A 26,099-nucleotide genomic window follows, 5' to 3' on the forward strand; every position below is an offset into this window, starting at 1 on the left:
CCTTATATATAGACACATAGTAACCTATTAGTCACTCCTATGGCAGGCCTTGATAGTCCTGGAGGCAGAGTGCTTGGTTTTGTGTGATAGGGTGCCCTAGCATGAGCTGAGCCCCTCTGCAGCTTTCGGAACCATCTCCTTATAGCTGTTCTATGATATAGCCATAACATCTACTCTTAAGTGCATTATAATCCTCGCGGTTAATTCTAACTTTGGTTTGGCTTTATCAGAACATGTCATGTAAGGTGTCAAACACTTTGGAATACTACCCCCCCCCGCCAGTTCTGGCGGCGGGGGTAACATTCCACCCTTCTAGAGGGAGAAGACATGTAGTTACTGTTAAACCCAGTTAAAGTTAAACAGAGCCCCAGCATCATAAAATGGATGCTGCTGCCACAGACACGAGTCTGCCCTCCTGCTGCTGGACGAAACTCCGGCAGGGGAGGCCGGGACAATAGGTTTCCTGTACAGGTAGGTACTGGCACCTCCCCAGACAGACTTTAGTGTGTTGGGGCAAGGAAGGTGGCATTCAGTGAATGCTTTTCAGACACTGCCTGGGGCACACAAGGTCCTCCATGCATTTCCCAGGTCATACTGGTTAATGGGGCACTCAGCCCCAGCTCTGGCGCGAAACTGGACAAAGGGGAAGGGGTGTAACCACCCCCCTCCCCAGGTCCACCCATAGGAGGGACCTTGAAGTTCGTCCAACCCCTAAACTTACTATAAATATAGAACCCCAGTCCCTAGGACTTTAGATTACCCTGGATGAATCTCTGATACATAATTCCTATCCCTTCGACATTCCATATCGACTGGAAGACAGAAGAAATCTCCCTTGTGGTCAAGGAGTGACCACCCTGTCCAAACAGGCACCTTCTGCATTTTTGTCAGTCTGCATTTTTGAGGCTCCCGCCGGATATTGAAGAATCTACGACATAGGACACAGACTTCCAGACATCTCTGACAATGACCTGCGCTCCCAGCAAAGCTGAGACCTGTGGCAGACACGAGAGACGTGGGACCAGAACTCCTGGACATCCTGCATTTTTGCTACTGCACCTACTTCCCGAGGAATCCCAAAGTTGTGCATTGGGGTATTTTAAGCCCCTGCCCTGAGCACCTTTTGCACTGAAGCTCAGAGGCCCACACTCCACGAGTGTCCCGTGGGCCCGCTTTGTGCATTTCAGCTTGATGCGTCTTTGCGGTTCCTAGTCTGTTGGCTAGTGAGCCCCCACGAAGACCAATCTTCACTTTCTTCAGCTTTCCTGGTTGCTCCAGGCTTGCTCCAACTCCTTTCCAAAGGAGGAGTTCCTCAAACCTTGCTGGTCTGCACCGAAGCCCATCTCGACATCTTGCGTGGATTGTGTTTGCCGAGGCTTGTTGGGTCCAATACGGATACCGACACCGCAGTCAACTAGATGCTTCATGGGACAGCTCGAATCCAGCTCCTGGTTGTCGTCGCCTTCTGGTCCTCGTGGCTGAAGAGACAAGCTTCACCTTCTCACCTGAAATCACCCGACATCGGCTGGCATCTTCCTATCGCCATCCTGGTCAGATTATAATTGGTAAAACAATTTGCTTAACTCGGCTCCAAGTCTTAGCCTGAAGGATGCTCTCCACAGCTACCACTAGGATAGCTTTCTATAAGGTTGACTTTATAACCTACCATCAATAAGGTTTGTTTGGACTGGTGCAAGGTGCCCACTAGAATAGTGGACATCATATACCAGGCCAACTTCTCACAATGGGTATTAATAAGGTGCAACCTATGACCAAGAAAGTGTAGAAAATAATATGTAAAACTATGACAAAATTTGCAGCATTACGCTGCATAAATTCCCTTTTCTTGCCACAAAATTTAGTCAACCCCTGGAGCATAATGTGGCCCTCCCTGCTGCATAATTCCAGTGGCCCTGCATATAGTACCTAACAGTATGGATGACATGTGACTCCTACACCTTGTAGCCCTCCTTGCCTTTAGTAACATTTTCTATACATTGATTTACATACTTATATGAGTCATTGTCTCTGAACAATAAGTGTGTTAGCTAAAGTGCTCAACACCCTACATTGGGCTGAGCAGCACTGTAAAATAAATGACATTCACATCACATGACCGAGGGTCTATATAGAAATGAGGGGCACCATAGGAGGTTGGTAGTGAGGGAATCTGTGCAGAGGGAGGTCTTTGGTGAAGGGGGTGTCATGAAGGCTGAAGGTCTCTGTATCCCCTACAGTGCAGGTAGGACAACACTTCAAAGGAACCCCAAACTGTAAACAAAATATCATATGAAATACCACGAAAAGACCTGCAGAGTTGCTCAAAGCTGTGCACATACCAAAACGGTGAGGTGGACGATTGTCTCAACTTAATATAAACTTATTTTGACATGTACGTATGTTGGTTGTCTATTTACGTACGTATACACTATTGCACGACCTCCTCTGATGTGTCTGAAAACGTACCTTTTGTCCCAAATTTCTGTCCTGAATTTTGACCTTCTGTCCTGTATTTTTGTCCTTCTGTCCTGAATTTTTGTCCTGAAATTTGGCCCTTTGTCCTGAATGTTTACACTCACTGTCCTGAATTTGCACCAATGCCAGTTGGTCACCCTACGTGAGTCTGTGGGTGTGCGTGGGTCTGTGTGTGCGCGTGAGTCTGTGGGTGCGTGTTCGTGAGCGGGCGTGCATGTGTGTGGCGGTCCTGTGTGGGTGCCCGGTGGCTGCTTCGGCCGTGTCTGTCTGTGGCTCGTGTCTGAGGGGGGCTGGACGGGGGCAAAGGGTCATGTTACCGCGTTCCGGCTCGCGGGTGAATCCCGCACCTTGTTAATTCTTCATGGTGCGGCTGATTGATCCACCTTTGGAGACAGTAAAGATTAAGAGGATGAGGCATCTGCTTACACAGCGCAAAGAGCTAATCTGCAGCCTGCGCTTAGAAGCCTTGAAGAGAGCAGGCGAGGGAGCCGGGGACAGAAAGAGGACAGCGAGACGGGCAGAGCGGACGGGCAGAGAGAGACGGGACAGGCAGGAGGCAGAAGGACACACGTCCCCATCCGACAATCCCACTGAGAGACTTGGGCCACCAGCAGCTTCGTAAATCTGCAGAATTGTTCAGTCTCTAAAGATCCCGGGGGAGGGGCGGCGCCGTGCTTCTGGCCGCTAGTCACTGAACACAGCACAGGGCTCCCGCCTTACCGGGCCTACAGGACATGAACCTCTCTCCTCACCAGAAACCGTGAGACCTCATCCCGGAGTCATCTCGATGAGCGGATCTCACCTGGGAAAACTGGAAAACGAATGACTTTTCCAAACGCATTGGATATGAAAAAAAAGGCGTGAGAGTCACGCTTCTGACCGCTAGGACCCGCAAGCAGCGAACTCGAGGCGCAAAGCGCTGGTCTGCCAGACCCTCGGCCACAAGCGGCGGCGGATTGGAACTGGAAGGGAGCGAGCAGCGGGTTCGCGCTGAGTATGACCACCTCCCCCTCGGACTCTGTGCTTAGCAGCGGTGCAGACGACAGCCAGGCAGGTAAAGCAGGAGTGGGACCCACGGGGTGCGGGGGGTGGACTGGGTCATCGGGGTGGTGCACATCTGACAGCAGGAATTGCCACCTTCTTCTGGGGGTGAACATCAGAGATCAGAGGCACATGAAGTGTCTAATTTTTGTGAGGGTAAGAGGCGGAGCACACACTGGCCCCAAATAACACCGTAAAAAAGGCTGAGAATTCACTGGAAACGCGTTGCGAAAGTGGTTGCTGGAATGCAATAAAATACAGTGAATCAACTCCCCCAGTGCCGGCTTCCTTGTTTCTTCGCACTATTTGAAAGATTTGCAAGTGCTTTAAACTGCTGCGGGGTTGGCAAACGCGCTTTCCGAATACAGGTTGCGATTTAGTGCACCGCGAGAATGTCAGTCACTCCCAATACCCTATAAACACTGCATTTTCTTTAACCTTCGCCTTGTCAATATTTCGACAGCTGTGAACCTTCTTCACACTCTTTCCTATAGAATCACAGTGACAATTGTCACACCTGGTCCTTGCTCTGTGCCATCTGCAGAGAGGCCAAGGATTGGATGGACACATATTCTGAACCTCTTTATGATCCGCTGATGATCAGTGTGCGATATTCGCTCTGCCTGGGGCCCGTGGTGGCTCGTTATAAACAAACACCCACCTACAACCTGAACTCGGATACACCGAGGCGACCCTTCATGGTGTGCACTATACATGAGTGATTTGTTCCATGAAATCACTACAGAAACATAACATCCTGGAACAAGCAGGTACTCTGAGGGAATGGAAGGTTAAGTGAAACGTGTAATGGAAACGGAAACAACATCACTGTTCTCAGGCCGAGAGAGTAATGTCTGTTTTCACTGGTTGAGGTTGCCAGCCAGTGGTGGACCACGGAAGGGGTGGGGGGTAGTTACTATTGCCGCGCCACTGAGGAGGAGGCTGACATCTTACTAAAGGGGGTGTAACATCTGACAGGAGGGGGAGGCGTACACCAAGCTCCTGGAGCTAATAGGATGTGTCTGACATCTGAGTCAAGGGGGCTAACATCAGGCGAGAGGGGTTTATCATTTTATTGTTGGTGGTCTAACCTGCGATAGAAGGGTCTGACCTCAGGCTCCAGTAAGGAGGGCTGACAACATATGACTCTAGGGTGGCTACGCCCTGACAGGAGGGGGTGGATATCTCTCTCTAGGGTGGCTATCTCTGCAGAAGGGGCTGATTTCTGACTTTAGGGTGGTTAACTTCTGCCAGGAAGGGCTGATGTCTGACTCTTGGGTGGCTAACCTCTGCCAGGAGGGGGCTGACATCTGACTCTATTGTGGCTAACCTCTGCTGAGGGGCGAAGCCTGACTCTAGGGTGGCTAACCTCTTCCAGGAGGGGCTGATGCCTGACTCTGGGGTGGTTAACCACTGCCAGGAAGGGCTGATGCCTGACTTTTGAATGGCTAACCACTGCCAGGAAGGGCTGATGCCTGACTCTAGGATGGCTAACCTCTTCCAGGAGGGGCTGGTGCCTGACTCTAGGGTGGCTAACCCCTGCCAGAAGCGGCTGACATTTGACCTGGGGAGGCTATGCCTGCAGCAGGGGCTGACATCTGACTCTAGGGTGGCAAACCTCTGCAGGAGGGGCTGACATCTGACTCAAGGTGGCTCACATCTCATACTAGGGGGCTGACATCTCACTCCATAGGAGTTTACATCTTACTATATCATGGCGTAACCTCCGACACCGGAGGCTATTAAAAGAGGGAAGGTAACCTCATACGTGAAAGTGGTAACCAGGGCTTTAAGTGGGCCGGGTCCTGTCGGTATTCAGCACCAGCAGATCTTGAAAGCAGGTGCCAAAACGTGCCCCTATCGGGCTCTCCATTTTTACCTTCAGGGTGGAAAAAAAAGCTTAACTCTGCTATTACTACCCACATTGCTTTTGATATAACTTCAAATAGACTAATTTTTCAGTTTTATATATAGGGCAAACATGGAGCAAAATTGTTGTAGGTGTAATCAGGGCTCGAGTCGGGGTACCACGCAGGTGGACGGCGTCCGCCCACTTATTTAAATGTATTTTACCGGGTGGACGCCGTCCCCCCTGCAAAGATGCCCTTGCTGAGGAATAAAGTGTTTTCTTGCCATTAACTGCATGCAAAAACATAACCAATATAAAGACGGAGAGGGAACGCCCCGCGGTCCCACCTCTGACTGTTCCCGATAGAAGCTGTAGTTACGAGCATAGTAGGCACATGGGAAGCTATTCACAAAAAAACGCTACATCCCCTCCCCACCCTCCACCTGAGAAGGGCTCTTTGAACAGCCTACAGGTACGGCTTTTTACGTTTTTAACTGACTCACTAATGTGACAGGCATATGTGATGTATGTAATGCCATGTTAACAGAGATGTGTTTAGGACTGCTCAAATAACATTGCAAGAGTTGATTCTACACCCTGCAAAAAACCCTTGGGTCCACAGTGCAAGGCTGCCTGTGAAATTACATAAACATCTTGATTTTTTATTCTTGTTCAAAATACATTTTCAATTCAAGGCTCTCTTTGTTCGACATATATGTACTGCACTATAGGACTAATTTACATAAATGTGTTTTGGAAGTGCAGATGTGTGAGAAAGAAGTGCTCTAATTTTTACCTTTCCTGACGTCACTTTCGTTTGTGACGTCACTCCATGTCTTTGAGCGTCCCCCCACTTCTATGTTGTTACCTTTCGTGACGTCACTTCCTGTCGTGACGTCACTTCCTGTTTTTGAGCGCCCCCCCTCTTCTTTAGTTAGGACTTGTGCCCTGGGTGTAATGTTACTTGTGTTATATATAGGGCTCCCGGTCTTAAGGTATTTTTTTTTAACATTTCTGCCTGTATTTAGCCATATTTATTTTTGGGCCACCCTATCTGTATTTACCCGTTTTTATTTTGGGTTTTGCGTATAAATGAAGTTGAAAAACTGTACATTTCCATAATTATTTAACTGATAGATGCGTACTCCTACTTTGAAGACTGTTGTGTTTTAGCTATTTAAACTGTCACATTTTACATAAAAAATATATCAACTGGTAAATACTAGCATTATACCATAAAGGTATGTTGACATATGCCCTTATTTAAAGAAATGTCATCCTGTTTTTTAATTTCCAAAGCTGTCCATCTGCTCACCTGCTGGCCTATAATTCATGACAGATAGCACGGAGAGTCACTTTAAAGATCCACAACGTTCTGAATGTATCCACTTTTAAAAATAAATGCAGACAGAAAACACATTGTTTTCTGTGTGTATTTATCTGTAAAAATCCGTAAAAACGAAAACAGGAAGCCTTAGTTATATATCTGGATGAATGGAGAGAAGTAGCAAAATGCCAATCGGGTGGCACACTATTATGCATCCCCGATGACCGGCTCCCGCAACCAGAAATCAATTTTAGGGGCTGGGTTTGCAGAGCTGTGCTTGGCCATGATCATCTACCATTAGGGTGTTTTCCTGACAGCATTTAGGTAAGCAGGCAAGGATTGGCAGGCTGATGATGAGAGAAAGGTAAACTACAAGTCCCAGCATGCTTGGAAATATTGGCTAAAAAGCCAGAAAAAACCCACAAATGTTGCTCTCATGGGATCGGTATAGTATAGTTGATAGCTAGGCCACACAAGCACCTGCTTCCACCATTATTTCCACGACGCGTCAGTTCTAACATGCCTTGCCTCTTTCTCCCCAGCTCTCAGCCCCACTCCAGGCAAGGCCCTCAGCCCCGTGTTGATGTGCAAGGTGTGTGGCGACAGCAGCAGCGGCAAGCACTACGGCATCTACGCCTGCAACGGCTGCAGCGGCTTCTTCAAGAGGAGCGTGCGCAGGAAGCTCATCTACAGGTGAGGAGCCCAGAGCCCTCCCAGAATCCACCGCGCTGTGTCCGCCACAATAAGCATACGTATCCGTGAAGTTGGAGCACACAGGAAAGGAATGGAAACTGTGGCAGTGCGTGTTATTATTGTCTTTTATACGGGGCTTTAAGTGGGCCGGGTCTCACCGGTCTGAACACCTGCAGTTTATTTAAAGGGAGCCTCGAAACGGGTCTCTATCGGGCTCTGCTTTGTGCCCTGGTGGAACGCTTTTTCACCGGACTGCAGTGACCGCAGAGAGACACTGCTCACTTCTCACTAGTGTAGAAGTTTCTGCATGAGGTCATGTCAAGCAGTGGTCGAAGTGGGAAATAAAAAGTAGGGGAACTGTGGGTGGAGAATCAGGGGGCAGGAATAACCGAAGATTGAATCAGTGGGCGGAGTCAGGGGTGTGGCTAGAAATAGCAAAACATACCAATTTTTAGTACGTTTAGCATTTCACTGCCCAGTTACAGCTTATAACATTATTTAATTAAAACAATGGATAAACATGTTTATTTGAGGTTTAATTCAGGAAAAAGCAAACACGTATACGGAATACAGGTTTATGTAAAGCGTGTGAAATATAAGCAGGAACAACATGTTACCTTAACCCTTTCGTTGCTGCCGTCGGCCAACAGCCGTCACGAGCACTACCTTTGTAGTGTTGCGCACGTCAGGTTGGCCGACGCGGCCCTGCCCACTCATCAGAATGCCCGCACCGCTGCTGAATTGCTGCCGCGGATAAGGCGTTAATGCTTTTACTCTCATTATTCAGAAATCCATGACTATTTTTTGTCTCAAACATTGAGGTCATGAATACAGGGCTCCTCCTGTACACATGTGTTAAGAAGGGCTCAGAAGAGAAAGGGACTCTTCAGGAGAATCTAGACTCATGGAAACCCACAAAGGCTCCTTCATATTCATGTCAGCCAGCTAGCTGCTCAACCATAATATAGCAAAAAGAACAACTGGTGGACAGAATGCAGAACAATATCATACATTCACCCCAGTACAGAGATCCAGGCTTAAATCCATCGTTTTTTGCTCACCATGCCCTTCCAGTTTGGACCCAGCCATGTGCAAATCAGTCTTGATCCTGCGCCCAATGTGAACAGTCCAGCCCGAACTGCCAGGCCATATGTATTCAAGTGTCCTTTCATTCGGGAAGTGAACACAAAGCAGTACCCACTGAACTATGCACATAAAATATTGCTCTTTGATATGCATGGTACATGTTCTTTGCAGCAGGCACATTCCCTTCTGCGCTACCTTAGATGAGTAAAACAGCCACTAGACAAAACATGCTCCCATCTCTCTCCAGCAGGTACATTGATCCCCAAATTTATCTTGGGACTTGCATTGTTGGCCGAAACCTGCTGAATATACAAAGAACTTTGCAGTGTTATTAAAACTCCTGCACTTGTACATAAACGGTACCCCCCAAACTAAACTGGCCCCCTACCTTTCCAGTCGCCCTGGGAAACGCCTGCTCTTGCCCTTTCACTGCTCCTGTCCAGTCAGTACTCCTGCTCATGCTCGATCAACACTCCTGCTTCGTCAATTCCCCGGCCCCCTCCCTTCTCCTGCCCCGTCACTTCTCCTGGCCCGTCACTTCTCCTGGCCCGTCACTTTTCCTGCCCTGTTCACTGCTCCTGCCCTGTTCACTGATCCTGCCCTGTTCACTGCTCCTGCCCTGTTCACTGCTCCTGCACTGGTCACTGCTCCTGCACTGTTTACTGTTTCTGCCCTGTTCAATGCTCCTGCCCTGTTCAATGCTCCTGCCCCGTTCACCGCTCCTGCCCGTTCACCGCTCCTGTCGGTTCACCGCTCCTGCCCCGTCACTGCTCCTGCTCATGCTTAATCACTGCTTCTGCCCTGTCACCTCTCCTGCCTTGTCACCTCTCCTGCCCCGTCGCCTCTCCTGCCCCGTCGCCTCTCCTGCCCCGTCACCTCTCCTGCCCCGTCACCTCTCCTGCCCCGTCACTTCTCCTGCCCGGTCACCTCTCCTGCCCAGTCACCTCTCCTTTCCTGTTGCCTCTTGTGCCCCGTCACTGCTCCTGGCCCGTCACTTTTCCTGCCCCGTCACCGCTCCTGCCTGTTCACTGCTCCTGCCCGTTCACTGCTCCTGTTCGGTCAGCATTCCTGCCCGATCACTGCTCCAGCCCCATCAATTCTCTTGTCCCATCACATCTCCTGCCCCGTTCACTGCTCTTATCCGTTCACTGCCCCTATCCGTTCACTGCTCCTGCCGGTTACCGCTCCTGCCCATTCCTAATCACCACCCCTGCCCCTTCACTTCTCCTGCCCCATCACTTCTCCTGCCCCGTCATCTCTCCTTTCCTGTCACCTCTCCTGTCCCATCACTGCTCCTGACACGTCACCTCTCCTGCCCCGCCACTTCTCCTATCCGTTACTTCTCCTGTCTGTCACTTCTCCTGTCTGTCACTTCTAATGTCATGTCACTTCTCCTGCCCGTTACTTCTCCTGCCCAGTCACCTCTCCTGCCCTATTACCTCTACTTTCCTGTTGCTTCTTCTGTCCCGTCACTGCTCCTGCCCAGTTCACTTTGTGTACAACATTGACAAATTACACAAGGTGGCAAATTCCCACAGTACTCTGTTTGGGGAAAGCTCCTCCGTAATCACTAACTCCAATCTCACTGGCACATGACATGCTAAAGGCAGACGGCGGGCGCATTGTCATTCGAAAGGGGGTAATCAGCCTCAATCGGAAACTAAAGCATTTTCAATCGGAAACTAAAGCATTTTCAATATTATATACAACAAAGCCATAGTTGTATGAATGTAGTATATTTATCTTTTCCAACCATTATTATTATTATTATTATATAAATTTGTATAACGCGCTACTAAGCCGCAGGGGCATCAAGGCGCCTAATCAAAAATCTAGCAAAAGACAGGTAAGCGATTATTCCAAGTAGGCCTTGATGAACAACCACGTCTTAAGCGCTTTTTTAAAAAGCAAGAAGGATGGCTGGGTTTTAATCATCAGAGGAAGGGAATTCCACAGTCTCGGGGCAACACTAGAGAATGCTCTACTGCCCCATCGGACCTTCCTAGTTCTGGTAACCACCAACAGATCTAATTACGATGATCTAAGAGATCTACAAGGTTTATGGCGAGTTAACAGGGAACCCAAGGGGCTTGATGAATCATCCGAAAGAGCTCTAAAATCCAAACACAGGATCTTAAAAGAGACCCTGTGATGTATCGGAAGCCAATGGAGGCTTTTTCTGGCCATCGTAGCGGAGGATGCCTTGGGTAGGGCTAAAACAAAGCGCGCGGCAGCGTTCTGCACCACCTGAAGGCGCTGCGTGAGCCCCTTGTTGATATCTGCATACAAAGCGTTGCAGTAGTCCAGCCTGGAACCCACTAACGCAACTACTATCTGGTTACGCGCTTGAGGGGCAAGATAGTGCAGGATCCTTTTCAGAATCTTGATAACTCCCCAGCAAGTGGCCACTGTTCAATTAACCTGAAGAGTCATAGACAAAGAAGTATCAAACATAACGCCGAGGTTTCTGGCCGATTGGGAGGGAGAAGGACACGTTCCCAAAGATGGAGGCCACCACTCACTTGACCAGACATCCTGGTCCTTACCAAAGACCAGGATCTCGGTTTTATCGCCGGTCAACCTTAGGGAGTTTTGAATCATCCACTCCGAGACTGTCTGCATACAGGACCTAAAGTTGGCGGCGGAAGTGGCAGCAGAGTGGGCCAGGGACACCATAATTTGCGTGTCATCGGCGTATGAAACAACCTCCATCCCCTGCGATTTTACTAGCCTAGCAAGGGGAGCCACGTAGATATTGAATAGGGTCGGGCTCAGTGCCGACCCTTGTGGCACCCCATACTGAAGGGATTTAGGAGGGGAGAGGAACTCTCCAAGCACGACTCTCTGCTCTCTAAGGTGTAGAAAAGAGTGCAGAAGGCTCAATGCCGGCCCTGCGATCCCCGCCTCCCTCAAACGAGCTGTTAACGTGGAGGGAGATAGGGTATCAAACGCTGCTGTGAGGTCAAGTAATACCAACACAGTGGTTTGGCCCGAGTCCACCTTCATCCTGATGTTATTCACAACCATAGTCAATGCCGATTCTGTGCTGTGAGCCTTTCTGAATCCGTGTTGGGAACTATCTAAGAACCCCGAAGAATCAATAAAGGCAGAGAGATGTACGTTCAGGTGCGACTCGAGCATTTTTGCAGGGGCAGGCAACAGAGAAATGGGCCTGAAATTCTTGAACTGTTCTGGGTCCAGGGTGGGTTTCTTCAAGAGGGGCTTCACTATTGCTTTGTTCCACACCAAGGGAAAAATACCTTGGGCCATGGCCCCATTCATCACTTCAAGAAGTGGCGGCAAGAGTGTAAGCCTACAATCTTTCAGAGTCTTCAGGGGGCATGGGTCCAAGGGAGAGGCTGATTTCGTCCTCTCCAACAAGAGATCAAGCTCCTCAAGAGAGAGAGGGGGAAACTGAGAAAAAATCCGGGTCGGATCTCTAGAACAGACTTCTAGATTAGCTAAAGTCTGGACAGAGGGATCCCCTAACATATTCCTCTGTACCTCCAAGGCAACATAAATGTCCTCGATCTTTTTATGAAAGAACTCGGAGATATTGTTACACAATTCTTGCGAACCCACAACCGGATCCGGCATTTGGAGGGAACATAGAGAATCCACGATTTTAAAAAGTTCTCTAGCCGAAGATAGGGAGGTAGTCAAATTTGAGAAAAACTCCTGTTTTTTCTTAATTATACTCGTCTTGTATTCTTTCAACAGGTGTTTATGTAAGTTTCTTTCTAAAGGGTCCCCAGTCTTCCTCCATCTCCTCTCCTGTCTTCGGCAACTCTGTCTCAAGAGTCTCAACGGCTCAGTGAACCATGGGGCAGAGGGTTTACGCCTTGCTGAATACCTAAAGGATAGGGGAGCTAGTTCATCCACGGCCTTAGCGATAGAGTGGGCAATCTCTTGGGCGGCATCGTTAACTCCACTCAAAGAGCAGTGACCGTAGGACTTTATATATGGGGCCAGGCTTCATTAGTAATATTCTTATAGCACCTTTTTGGGCCTCCGATGTGGACCGTCCGATCTCGCAGGTCAATAGCCCCAGATACCAATTCAAGGGGTACTGCGAGATGGTCTGACCAGACTAAGGGCACAGCAGAGCCCACCGAGAGTCTAGAATCATTAGAAAACACACCATCCAAAATGTGCCCGGCCCGATGAGTGGGACTATTAACCAATTGAATACAATCGCATGCTCCAAGAGTATCAATTAGCGTGACAGTGTCAGAGTCCCCTAAATTTTCTAAATGAAAATTCATGTCTCCTAATATGGTCAGCTGAGATTTACCAAAATAGGGTTCAAGAATCCTCAGCAGGTCCCCACTAAAATTAGTCCTTGGGCCAGGTGGTCGATAGATGAGGATACCCATGAAGGAAACCGAGGGCGCACACAGAATAGAAAAATAAAATGCCTCGAAAGGATCAGAGGCGACAGAGAGGGCTGTTATGCTACAGGGCAGCGTAGCTTTACATAGAATAGCTAACCCCCCCCCCCCCTCTGCGTTTAAATCTGTCCTGCCTCAACAATTTAAAGCCCTCAGGAATGGCAAGAAGCAAGTCGTGCCCTGACGACTCAGTGGCCCAGGTTTCCGTCAAAAACACCCAATCGGGTTGTCTATTCGCCACAAATTCGTGAAAGGCGATATTATTTTTAACAAGGGACCTAGCATTAATCAGGAAACCCTTTCTAACGGGAGAGGGTGTAAGTAGAGTTGGCAAACTCTGAGAACAGCTCTCACTAGTAGATAGGGGCAAAAGAGCCAATTTGCAGGTATGACAAACTGAAGAATGCAATATTCCCTCCGGAGAGAATCTGTGATGACAGGACAGAGAAGAGGGTCTGAAAGCCAATAACTCCCGGAGAGTATAACTACACATTACCTGCAAAGGTTGACACGAGAGTCCAGCGTCCAGCCCGTCCTCAGCGCGGACGGGCGCAGACGGGCTGAACTCTGGCGTAATTCCGGCGGAAGTCTGGCGTCCCCGCTGCGCGTAACCGCTGCGCGTCAGCATGACCTCCTTTTGAGGCGGCTAGCGTCCTTTTGACGACTAGACCGTCCGATCTTGTGAATGGCACCGGCAGGCGTGCAAACCTACGCCCAATATGGCCGCCACAAAAGCAAACCTGACCGGGAAGAGGGCCCGCCCAACAGCGGTGAGTATCACCAAATTATAGTGCAAGTAGGGGAGAGCGTTTTAAAAACAAGGTATAATGCAAAAAGTAAAATAACTCAAATAGCAAACTGGAAGTTTAAAATAGCGCAGATGGCCGCTTGTAAGTCAGGGACCACTCGAAAATCGCATGCAGCGTTCTATGTCTGCTAGAGAAGAATGAGCGCCTGATTTTCAACAACCTATGACAAAGCCAATAGTCCTGGCTTGTTGTAGGTGTAATGTTACTTGTTGTATTATATATGTGGAGGCGATAACAGAAGCAGCAAAATATAAGTCGGGCAGCACATTACGCTGGGCACATATTTTTAGCATAAATGTCTTAAGCCACATCCTTAATTATATCGGCCACGTCCCTTTGAGAGCCCCCAGTTTTTTCATCCCACTTAAAGCCCTGCCCCAATTGTGCTGTGAGTGATGGAAGGTCATGAAAAGTTGTTCGTATGGGTGTCAAGGGGGATCATATTGTCAGAGCCACTGTAGAGTCACAACGAGAGATTCCCCAGCACACATGCCCTTTACGAGGAGATACAAAGCTATACTAATCTGCGCTACTTAACGATTTCAATCAGATCTGCAGCCATTGCAGTCTCAGACAAACAAAGTCAGCATAGAGGGAATTGAGACAAATAGTTTTTCACAGTCTCTTTTGATTGTACTGGGTTGCCTTCCTGAGGAACAGTGCAGTGAAAAAAATGTCTCCTTGAGTAACCCTATACACCGAAAAGGCATTTTTTTCAGTCCTTCTCACGTAACATGACACAATCATTGTATTGTATTGTATTGTAATTGCATTTATATAGTGCTTACTACCCCTAACGAGGCATCGAAGCGCTCTTTCGGGGAAAGCTCCTCTTTAATCACTAACTCCAATTTCACTGGCACATGACATGCTAAAGGCAGAGGGCGGTCGCATTGTCATTCGAAAGGGGGTAATCAGCCTCAATCGGAATGACAATGGGCCTGCCCTCAGCCTGTGAGAGCTCAGGGAGGGGCTGCTGCAGCCTCTGGAGTTCAACAGAGAAGTGCGAGCAGCCCCTGAAAGCTGAAAGAAAAAAGTTATCGTTTTTATTAAGTAGGACTATTCTTGCCGTCCCGGGATGCTTTTTTGAAAGTAAGAAGTAGGGGAACGGACTGGAATAATTTTTAGAAGTAGGGGCACGCCATGCCCTTCCGTCCCCGCCCACTTCTACCACTGATGTCAAGTGAGAGTTGTAGGGGAAAGGAAATCCTTTAAAGAAAATCCTTTTCTCTCTGGATTTCCCTTCTCTTTTTGAAAGGAGCAGCAACATTGTCATGGTGTCGCCAGGGCTTTAAGTGGAACCTTTTTCAATATTATATGCAAGCCATGGTTGCTGTTTATTTATCTTATGCAACTAATAACCATTGACAAAGCCAATAGTCCTGAATTGTTGTAAGTATGATGTCACTTGGTGTATCATATATCTGGATGCAATGACAGAAACTGCAAAATACAAGTCGGGCTTCACACTATGCTATCATAAACAACCACAATGGCTGTCCAACAACCCTGAATCAGGGACAATCAGTCAATACACCTAACAAGAGGTTCAGGGGAAGGATCACCTGAAATTATGCAATCCAGCTCATTAATTTTGGGTTTACAAACAATAAAAAGTAAGCAACCATAGATCATTAAAAGGAAGAAAGAAAAGATAAAGAAGCCCTAAAATTGAGAATCAATATTTTCATGTCAAAAAATTATTATTTATTATACATAGTACAAAAAGAATTTTCTAAAAACAGTTACGCTCAAGAAACAATGCTGGTATACAAAAAAACATATCACAACCAAACAAGTGGCAAACATAAGACGTTACATGTTACAGTGAAGGAACAACATAAACATAAATAATGTGTCCTTATTTAATTTGGCCACAAAAAAGCGTTGACGGCGTTTCGACCGCTGTATTAATATGCGGTCTTCTTCAGGACTCACAGTTTTACTCGAGCGTTATATATCTGTACAGTAAGAAAATGAAATTATTTTAATATTTGTACATGTGTATAGATAGACTTCTTCGAAGGAAGAGGCTTCAAGGGCAGGAAAGACTGAACACCCCGTGACAAGTCAGTCAAGAAAAGAATCAAGTAAGCCAACACCAAACCAGGTGCAACTCAGAAAAGATAATAACTGAAAAGAAATAAAGGTCCGCCACCTAGATGCAAAAATTTCTAAATAGAATCACCTTCATAACACATATATGGACCAATCATACAATGATCGTCAACCCCAGGAGTTTCTGAAAAAGGTACTGGGAAAAAGCAGAATATTACATATTTAATAGCGTCGATGCTTCAAAAGAAAATTGCAAACCACCGACTGCATACAAACTTACTTTGCACGTAAAACCCTATTGGAGTATTCCAGCAATCACCCAAGAGGGCTCAGAGATGGCTTGCCATTTGGGCAGTTTCTGCGGATACGTAGAAACTGTTCTTTGTCACGGGGTGTTCAGTCTTTCCTGCCCTTGAAGCCTCTTCCTTCGAAGAAGTCTATCTATACACATGTATAAATATTAAAATAATTTCATTTTCTTACTGTACAGATATATAACGCTCGAGTAAAACTGTGAGTCCTGAAGATAACCGCATATTAATACAGCGATCGAAACGCCGTCGACGCTTTTTTGTGGCCAAATTAAATGAGGACACATTATTTATGTTTATGTTGTTCCTTCACTGTAACATGTAACGTCTTATGTTTGCCACTTGTTTGGTTGTGATATGTTTTTTGTATACCAGCATTGTTTCTTGAGCGTAACTGTTTTTAGAAAATTATTTTTGTACTATCTATAATAAATAATAATTTTTTAAATGAAAATATTGATTCTCAATTGAAGGGCTTCTTTATCTTTTCTTTCTTCCTTTTAATGATCTATGGTTGCTTACTTTTTATTGTTTGTAAACCCAAAATTAATGAGCTGGATTGCATAATTTTAGGTGATCCTTCCCCTGAACCTCTTATTAGGTGTATTCATACTATGCTAAGCACAGATTTTTAGCTTACTTGTTTTTTAGCCACGCCCTTAATTACATTGGCCACGCCCCCAAGAGAGACCCCCTCCATATTTTTCATCCCGCTTATAGCCCTGCTTTTATACATCACAACGAAGTGAAAGTCCAACTTCTTCTCCAATCACTGATGGTCTTTGACCCTGTGCAGAGCTCAGCCTCCCTTTAGCTAAGTTTACCCTATACAAATTGGACATGGAAACATACATGACTACTTAACTCTGGTGTTGACCATGTTTCTTAAGAGGCAGAATTTCGACAAAAAAGAACTCAACTACAAGAAGTTGAACCGATTTGCACAGGATCACACAATTTAGTCGAGGACGGAGGCCAGAATTAAAACTCTGGTCTCCTGGTCATGTGCCGGGCCCAAACCCAGGGCTCTCCCTGCAGCAGACTTCATACGACCTAGGTACACATTTTTCGGAGTACCTTTGTCTGCTTTTTGTGTGTTTATTATATACCATTCGAACAACTCTCTACTCAACTCTGTCCTTGGTGAACTTAGCAGGTCACACCACTGCCTGTTCACAGCTCTAATCTTCCTGGTTCACAGAACTAGTCTTCCGGTATACAAGTTGAAAGGAAAAAGCGCATTATTTGCAGCAGGTACCAGAATCACAAGGCGCCATGACTCGTAGTAACAGCAGCACCCCTTCATACTGCACTTCTGCCATTTCTAAGTTCTATAAATAAGAGATGTTAGTGTTACACAGTTTAATAGTACTCCATTTACGGACCTCGTAATAGAGGAAGCCAAGGCTAAGTTGGGCTGCCGATCACAGGAAATGTCAGCAGCGAGCGTTTAACCGATGAAGTCATGGTACTACTAGGCCTTTTATCATTTTCCCAAAAAGTGGGTATCGGTTTTCATCATTCACCCACCTGGCCCACCAGAGCAGACTGTTTCTACAACAGAGCATGCTTTGCCCGTGGCCTGGGTTGATTTTCGTATATGAAAAACACCCTGCTATGCACAGGCACTGAGTAAGATGTATTACATAAGACCCTGCTGCTGTTGAGTTCTACTACCCTCCAGCCTGTTCCCTGATACAGTCCATGCCTCCCTCAAGGATCCTACTAATTGATGTATGCGCTAAAAGGAAATAGTCTTAGTCACTGGTTTTCATAACACCCAGTCCGATCAGCTGATGAGGTTAAAGAGAGTCTAATGTGGGCTTTGGACAGAAACTGTTCTCACGAAAAAAAAAGTTTATTCTGATGGAAGGGGCGCGAAGTGTCGAAGCCAATGCAGTCATGGGCGACCAAAACTTTACCAAAGTCTTAAATCAGCCACCGAACATGTTGGTTAATTTTCCCTTTGTAAAAAGTCACACCATATTGATTATGTATGTTATGTATCACTTCCATATTTATTTAACTTATCCCAAAGAGTATTTGTATTTACAGTGAATAGCCCTGTATTTAATACCGCAGAATTATATATCATTTATCAATATCTAAGTTGTAAAAAGAATTTCATGTTGCAACAATGTCATAATAAGGAGACACAGAAAGCAGTCAACAGTTTTTATATTTTCTAAACCTGCTCCAAGCTTTTAATTGGTTGCACTAAAATATTCTGTACTGTCCTTATTCAGTTTATTTGTACATATTTTTGGCAAAAATATATATGAACATTACATTTTTTATGCAAAACATATACTTCACTTAATATAATCCAATCAAACCTACATATTTTTCTTTAGTTTCTGTTACTGATTTCCTAAATCACCCTCCTTTTTTAGTTTTAAACTTTTATTCTGGCAATAATCTCCCGTATCTTCAACATTTGTTTCCAATTTTGATTCTATTTAAATGGTGCACAATATTACCAACAAGGGAAATTCAATCTAAACACAAATGCTGTATAGGATACAGTGTGTTTTTGATTAAGCACACATCTTTTGTAGTATCCTTTTATTTTAATTAAGCTCAGGAATTTGAATGTGGAACATTACAGAGTCATAGTTCTCTAGATTTTTGTATTTAGCTTAAGATTTTATATTTTTGTTCAGTGTTTGTCGCCATGGAGTGGACTAGTTCAATGCAAAATAGATGTTGGCTGAGTTCTGACCTACAGATTTAAAAGAAATTCAATGCTTTTTTGAAAAAATAACAGATGAATCAGGACATAAAATACCAATTTGATGTGAATCTTGAATTACTGGTCTATAAACCAAAGTACATGGTGTCTCTCGAAAACACTTTGGTAAAGTTTACAAATGCCACACCATAATGGAATCAACTGTTCTGTGAATGCTAGAAATGTAATTAATTAATGTGCATGTAAACTCACCGAGAAAGTACCTTATCACCGCTTGAATTTTAACTACCATCAAGGGTGGCCATGAATAAGACAACTTGCCTAACCTGTGAGGCGAGTTCTGTGAACTTAGAAGTGTGCAATGGGTTCCCTTTACTTTGTTGTGTTTATAGGATAAACATTTCACCTTTGTTAAAGATAATTCATGTATCTCTAAGAAGAATGATACATCTCAAGGAAACTTTACATGTGACGGAGGCTTCGAAAACAGCTATTATGGATGGGAACCTACCATTGTGCGTCCATGTTACTACATAGAAATCCTGGTCATATTTGGGTCAGACAACAGGTGGGCCAAGGGAATAGTGTGATCCTACATCCAGGTGGCTGGCAGTTGTCATGAAAGATGGGATGCTGTAAAATTATTAATCTCAAAGTGGGGGGTTGACCCCATAACTGAGTGCACTTAGGGGAGTCTTGCAAAGTGATCAGTTTTCCTTTGACACACTTGAAGTCTAAACCTCAGTGTGATAATGCTTGAAGGCAAGGCCACTCCGGCAAACCTTTTCTTTGTTGCTAGACAAGTGCAAATTACCCATGACAACACTGAAACAAGCATTTACAATGCAACGGTTTCGCCTTTGGAAAAGTTAGAGCTATTGGCAATGTAAAGGACAATGCCATTTATTTATCTGTTTTCAAAACCAACACATAAATACAAATGTTGTCATTTACAATGCCAATAGCTCAAACTTTTCCAAAGGCGAAACCGTTGCATTGTAAATGCTTGTTAAAGGAGCCATCCAGTTGATGATGGCAAAATGCCTCAAAATCTCAGAGACGTCATTAAGCAACACAGTATTGTAGAACATGGTCAGCGACTAGCTGCCGCCTCCCCCCCAATCCGGCACCCAACACCAAGGAACGTGGACACGAGACGTGTTTACTCTTTGGAAGGCGGGCGCTAGTCGCCCGGCCGTATTTATTAAAGTATGAAATTAAAAAAGGGTTTTAATTGCATAATCAACGATGAAATACAAAAATCAGCAGGACATTCAGTTATACAATCGTTATCAACAAGTTTGAGAGCCTGACCTTAACAAAACTCTAATACAAGTTGTTCCTAGCTTAACTAAACATCCTATCTTGATTTTTGTACATTTCTGGCCATATGGCAGGGTCACTACCGGTGTCAGGTCCTACAAGCTGCGCCTTCCCCTTAGAAGTGCGCATGCGCAGTGTTACCCCGGGAATTGCCCGGTCTACGCCCCAAACTCCATTTACCCACTAAAGGAGGGCCCTTACTCTGCGCCAGTGGCGTCATGAGTCCACGCGCGCGGGGTGGCTACCAGCCTAAGGAAAGCGTGAACTACTCCTACCCGCGCTCCTTTGCATATTACCTTGCCCCTGGAGTACTGGGAGTGGCCCGCAGGCTCCTCCCCCTGGGCGGGAACCTCCATAGGATGATGCCCGCCCCCTCAGACCTCAAATATGTGCTCACCGATAATGACCTTACCGCATGCCCCATACCTAATAAATACGACGACCTATGGAAAAAAGTCTAAAGGACAACTACACTGGCTAATAAATAACAGTATCCACGCATAGCTAAAGGGGAAAAAAGCCCTAACGACACATGGCATAAAATTACAATTCAGTTCACGCATGTTGCTCATAATCACAATATCTACGTATATCTACAAAGGGAAAAAAGGCCTAACGACACATATCTTCAAATATAGTTCACTTCACACATCATTTTTCTACAAAGGGAAAAAGGTCCTGACAACAGATCACAAAATACCACAACAACCTACTCTCTCCCGCGGTCTATACCTATGAAACTTACCATTAGACCGGACATAACGCTGCTTAAGCTTTGTACCAAGGGATGGTGGGTGGGAAACAAAGAAGCCCCGAACGCGGGGCACAACGTTCAGCGAGGGAGCGTCCAGGGACAAGGGAGTCTCCTGGGCGCTCCCTACTTCTTATTCCCGAGGGGCCGGGTGGCCCCTCCTCACGCCCGCCCCCCCCGACCCGGAACCAGTCCATTGATTCCGGGTCAGGAGGGGCGCCGGCCAATCGGCGGTGGGCCGCGCCCCCAGGGCACGCCCCCACCGTCGAAGGACCCGCGGGGAGAGGGGGTGAGGCGGTCGCCGCGCCGCCATGCGTGCGGGGGGGCCGAGGGCCCCCCCTTTTCACATGGTCAGCGACTAGCTGCCGCCTCCCCCCCAATCCGGCACCCAACACCAAGGAACGTGGACACGAGACGTGTTTACTCTTTGGAAGGCGGGCGCTAGTCGCCCGGCCGTATTTATTAAAGTATGAAATTAAAAAAGGGTTTTAATTGCATAATCAACGATGAAATACAAAAATCAGCAGGACATTCAGTTATACAATCGTTATCAACAAGTTTGAGAGCCTGACCTTAACAAAACTCTAATACAAGTTGTTCCTAGCTTAACTAAACATCCTATCTTGATTTTTGTACATTTCTGGCCATATGGCAGGGTCACTACCGGTGTCAGGTCCTACAAGCTGCGCCTTCCCCTTAGAAGTGCGCATGCGCAGTGTTACCCCGGGAATTGCCCGGTCTACGCCCCAAACTCCATTTACCCACTAAAGGAGGGCCCTTACTCTGCGCCAGTGGCGTCATGAGTCCACGCGCGCGGGGTGGCTACCAGCCTAAGGAAAGCGTGAACTACTCCTACCCGCGCTCCTTTGCATATTACCTTGCCCCTGGAGTACTGGGAGTGGCCCGCAGGCTCCTCCCCCTGGGCGGGAACCTCCATAGGATGATGCCCGCCCCCTCAGACCTCAAATATGTGCTCACCGATAATGACCTTACCGCCACGGGCCAGTATTGTTAACCGACGATCTGGCCTCCCCCTCTAGCCCCTATCTAAGGACACATCCTCCTACCCCAGCCCTCCAGCCAAGCCCAGATATTGTCAGCCCATAGGACATTACCCTCTTCTGTCAGATGAACCCCGTCTTTCAAGTAATACTTTTGACCCCAGATGCACCCATGAGGTATTGACTGTAACACGGGAGTTCGGAACAACCTATCCAGCCGTGTGTTGATCCTCTTTACCGAGTGATTCAACGCCCTGACTGAATCGCCCCCCCGCCACTGAAGTCGAGGTATTAGTTGTGACCATACTAGCGTGCACCCGGGGCAGGTCCTAGCTATCCAACCCGCTGTTGAGATAATCTCCTCAATCAAGGTGCGCCTGCCCAGTGTTGCCAAATCGTTCTCCCCAAGGTGAAGTATCACCACTGACGGTGGAGCCCGCTGGCGTGCTAACAGCCCTTGGAAGAATCCCCTAAACTCGTGAAGACACAACCCTCCTCTGCCAAAGAACGTGATATTCAACCCTAGTTGTGCCGCCCTTTCCTTCTTGACACCTGACAGGAAGACACATTCCGCTCGCTTCACATATGAATGACCAACAATCCAGACATTGCTCTTTGTTGTTTCCTGGTCGCCGCTCCGTGCCGATGAATATTGGCGGTGCCCGACGACAAATTCCTCCCCTGCGTAACAGGTCTGAGAAACTGTAAGAGAGCGGAAAAGAGACCAAGCGTGAGTGACAGGTAATCATAGCATGTCAATCCGAACATAACGTTTATAGCAGTCTGACGACCACCTCCCAATTGTCTTCACTCTTTCCACTGGGAGGCCCCCCGCCACCGCCTCAGTTGCTGCCCCAATCCTGAAGGAATGAGATCCAAAATCTCTAGGATCAAGACCCGCTCTTGTAACCCCTAATTCGAACACTCTCCTGAATTGATACCTGGTTAAGGGGCTCCCGTCGGCGTGACAGAGCAACGCCCTGCCTGCTGAACCGACCAATAACCCCATGAGTGACTCCACGTGCCTCACCGGGCAGCACGGGTTGGCGGGGGCCCGTTGCAGAACTATGGTGTGACCCCTAGCTTCTTGATCGGTCTTTGATTTCTGGATAATCACCCACATGGTGTCACCCCTTATCGTCACCCCAGCCTTCTGCAAGCCACCTAGTATGTCAGCCTTAGATCCTGCCACAAGTTCACTAATTCTCAGTGCCCCATAAAATGCCAGGGAGAATGCCGCCCTAAAAAGAAGCACTTCCCACTCTGAGTTACAAACAAACTCCAGCGTGCCCAGTAAGGCTGTTAGCCGGGCCAACCCCATGGGCTTCCTCTTATCCTTCTGGTGTCCCTGAATACGGCGCCATCCCCTTAAAGCCTTGCGTATCATAAAGGTATTGGTGGGATCCCGGAAGCCCCTAGCTTGAGCGAAGAATGACACTGCTGCCCTATGTCTGGTTGCCGCTGCTACTGAGCGCCCCTCTTTGTGCATCCATTCTAAATAGGCTGCAAACCCATCCTCCTTCGCCCAAAGCACTTCCCACTGTGGCCCCAAAAAAGAACAATAAGACAGAAACGCCCCTTCGTAAGCCGTCTTGGTCCTGGGGGCTAGGCTAGCGACCACGAGGTCTTGTAATCTGGGGCACCAATCTGCCAAAGTACTGCTGGGAAGTGTGCTGGCGAGGGGTCTGCTGTGGGGAGATGTTCCCTGAAAACCTGCATTTTGAAGCGAGAAAGGGCGTCAGCAGCATTGTTTAAAACACCAGGGACATGTTTGGCTCTAAAATTAGCATTCAGTTTAAGGCAACGCAGAACAATTTCTTTGATCAAACGAAGTATGAAAGGACACCGTGCCCCCTGCTGATTGATACATTCCACCACTGTCATGTTGTCTGACCAAAACACCACTGATCGGTTACATAGGTGTTCGGGCCAAACCATCAGTGCCACCCATATTGGAAAAAGTTCCAGGAAGCCAATGTTGCCGAGCAAACCCCATGTGTTCCATTCTTCTGGCCATTGTTGAGCGACCCACCTATTCCCTAGGATGGCACCAAAGCCCACACTACCGGCCGCATCGGTCCATAGTCCCAACTCCGCTGATGTAGTGAGCGGGCCGGGCCAGACCACCCTACCGTTAAAATCCTCCAGAAATGCCATCCAAATAAGCATATCCTGGCGAATTTCAGACGATAGGCGCGTGCGGTGGTGCTTTTCCCTCAGCCCCTGCATCGCGTGCGCGATGGAGCGAGAGAAGGGGCGAGCCATTGGGATGATTCTTAGTGCGAAATTCAGTTGCCCTACCACCTCCTGTAATTGCTGCAAAGTGACCTTCTCCTTGCGGAGGCATAACCGTAGCGACGTCTTGAATTTGTGCACCTTGTCCTTAGGTAGTCTAAAACATTTCTCCATCGAGTCAATCTCGATGCCCAGAAATTCCAAGCAGGTGGTCGGGCCCACCGTCTTCCCAGGCGCAAGCGGGACCCCAAAAGCCCGCATGAGCACGCAAAATTCCTGCAATGCTAGTGCGCACTCCTGAGAACCCGCTGTACCGAGGAAGAGGAAATCATCTAAGTAATGCATGACCCCCTGATGGCCTGTCACCTGTCTCATGGCCCATTCAAGAAATGAACTAAACATCTCAAAGTAGGCGCAAGAAATAGAACAACCCATAGGCATGCATTTGTCCATGTAGAACCTATCCCTAAAGGTGAAACCTAAAAGATGTTGATCTGACGGGTGGACTGGGAGGAGGCGGAAGGCGGACTCTATGTCTGATTTCGCCATCAGCGCCCCGGGTCCCGTGGCCTGTAATAAGGTCACAGCCTGATCAAAAGAGGCGTACTTAACACTACAGATACCTTCGTCAATGGCATCATTCAGTGAGGCCCCCTTTGGCGCTGATAGGTTATGAATCAATCTGAATTGCCCCTTCTCTTTCTTGGGGACAACTCCCAGTGGGGAACACACAAAGTTGTGTACTGGCACTGCAGAATAAGGGCCAGATATCCTGCCTAAGGAAAGCTCCTTGTCAATTTTGGCAGCCACAACAGCCGGATTCTGTGTGACTGATAATTGATTTCTACAGTGCGCACTGCCTGTGTATCCCCCGGCCGGGATCCTAAAACCTTTAGAAAAACCTTCCTGGAGTAGGGTGGCCGCTTTGTGGTCAGGGTATCTGTTCAAGAATGGAATCATTGCCACCACATCCACTGGAGTGGGGGGGCGTGACGTGTCTGACTTATAGTGGCTTTCCCCTACCCCTCTGTCCCGTGTTACCTTGCTTGGACCTACAGGTAGATTCTGGATGAGAGGGGTGCCCACAGGAGGCACATGCATGCCTAAACTTACACGCGGCCCTTGTGCAGGTACGCTTATTAAAATCCCAGCACACTCCTTTCTTCTCTGGCCCACCTGCCCTAAATTTCCCAGGTACTTCACTCGTTTGGGGGGGCCGAAAGGGCTGCTGCGGTCTAGTGAACACCCTGCCCGCACCGAACTGAGGGGGAGGTGCAGTGTCAGAGAACTGTTTGTGCCAGGCCATGGAATCTACCGAGTCCCATGGTAATGCTCTATTGAATTCCAATGCCTTCCTAAAATTTACATCATAACCCTTCCATGCTTCCCCAGAATACTGCTGACTCCACCCCACAATCCTGCTCGAGTAGCAAGCCAATGCAGCCTGCAGATCTGGAGGACGCTCAGCCTTAACTGCAGTGAAAACGGCCCATGCTTGCATCCAATTATTGAGATTTTCCTCAACCCTGAATCTAGTGCACTGCGCCCTCCATTCACTTGGGAGCATCCACTCTTTCAGTGCTTTCGCCTGCTCCATTTCCCTATTATCCAATAATAAAGAATAAATGTACACGTATTTATCAGCCCAAATCATTTCTTTAACAGCTAAAGACACATGTTGAGCTAGATTTTCGCTCCTGGAAGGTACTACACCGTCCCCCAAGAGCGGCAATGCCACTTCCTTACCAAGCGCGGGCACCGGGGGCGGCTGCCCTTGTACTCCGTCCAGCTGGGGAACACTTGGACCTGCAAGGGGAGAAGAAATTGGCAATGCAACACTGTCGGCGATCGGTGCCGATCTGATTTTTTCAACGAACCTTGCCGCCTCTGCCGCATGGTCTGCAGAATTCGGGAAGGCTCCTCCTTTTTGGAGCCATGGCATCATGGCCGTTAACTGAGATAACAATTCGGGTGGCATTGAATCTACGTTACCCCCCGGGACAACAGGTACCACTGGGGTTATGCCCAGTGGTCCTGGCACAGCTGGCAGAGCGGGC

At 47.5% G+C, this 26,099-nt stretch overlaps 1 protein-coding gene across 2 annotated transcripts in view; it reads left to right on the forward strand.

Annotated features, from left to right (window-relative positions):
* The first annotated feature begins 2,884 nt into the window (after window positions 1-2,884).
* The window catches only part of NR2E3 (nuclear receptor subfamily 2 group E member 3), a 53,023-nt gene continuing 29,808 nt past the window's right edge, over window positions 2,885-26,099 (forward strand). The window contains exons 1-4 of one of the 2 annotated variants that reach the window (XM_078684624.1): window positions 2,885-3,085; window positions 5,988-5,993; window positions 7,101-7,119; window positions 7,205-7,385. In XM_078684624.1, coding sequence (XP_078540750.1) covers window positions 2,885-3,085; window positions 5,988-5,993; window positions 7,101-7,119; window positions 7,205-7,385 — 407 coding nt within the window. Of the gene's footprint in view, window positions 3,086-3,398; window positions 3,530-5,987; window positions 5,994-7,100; window positions 7,120-7,204; window positions 7,386-26,099 lie in introns of those variants that run through there. The other variant, XM_078684622.1, reaches the window with a different exon arrangement.

This window comes from Lissotriton helveticus, chromosome 3_2 (assembly GCF_964261635.1).
Source record: "Lissotriton helveticus chromosome 3_2, aLisHel1.1, whole genome shotgun sequence".
Taxonomy (NCBI): Eukaryota; Metazoa; Chordata; class Amphibia; order Caudata; family Salamandridae; genus Lissotriton; species Lissotriton helveticus.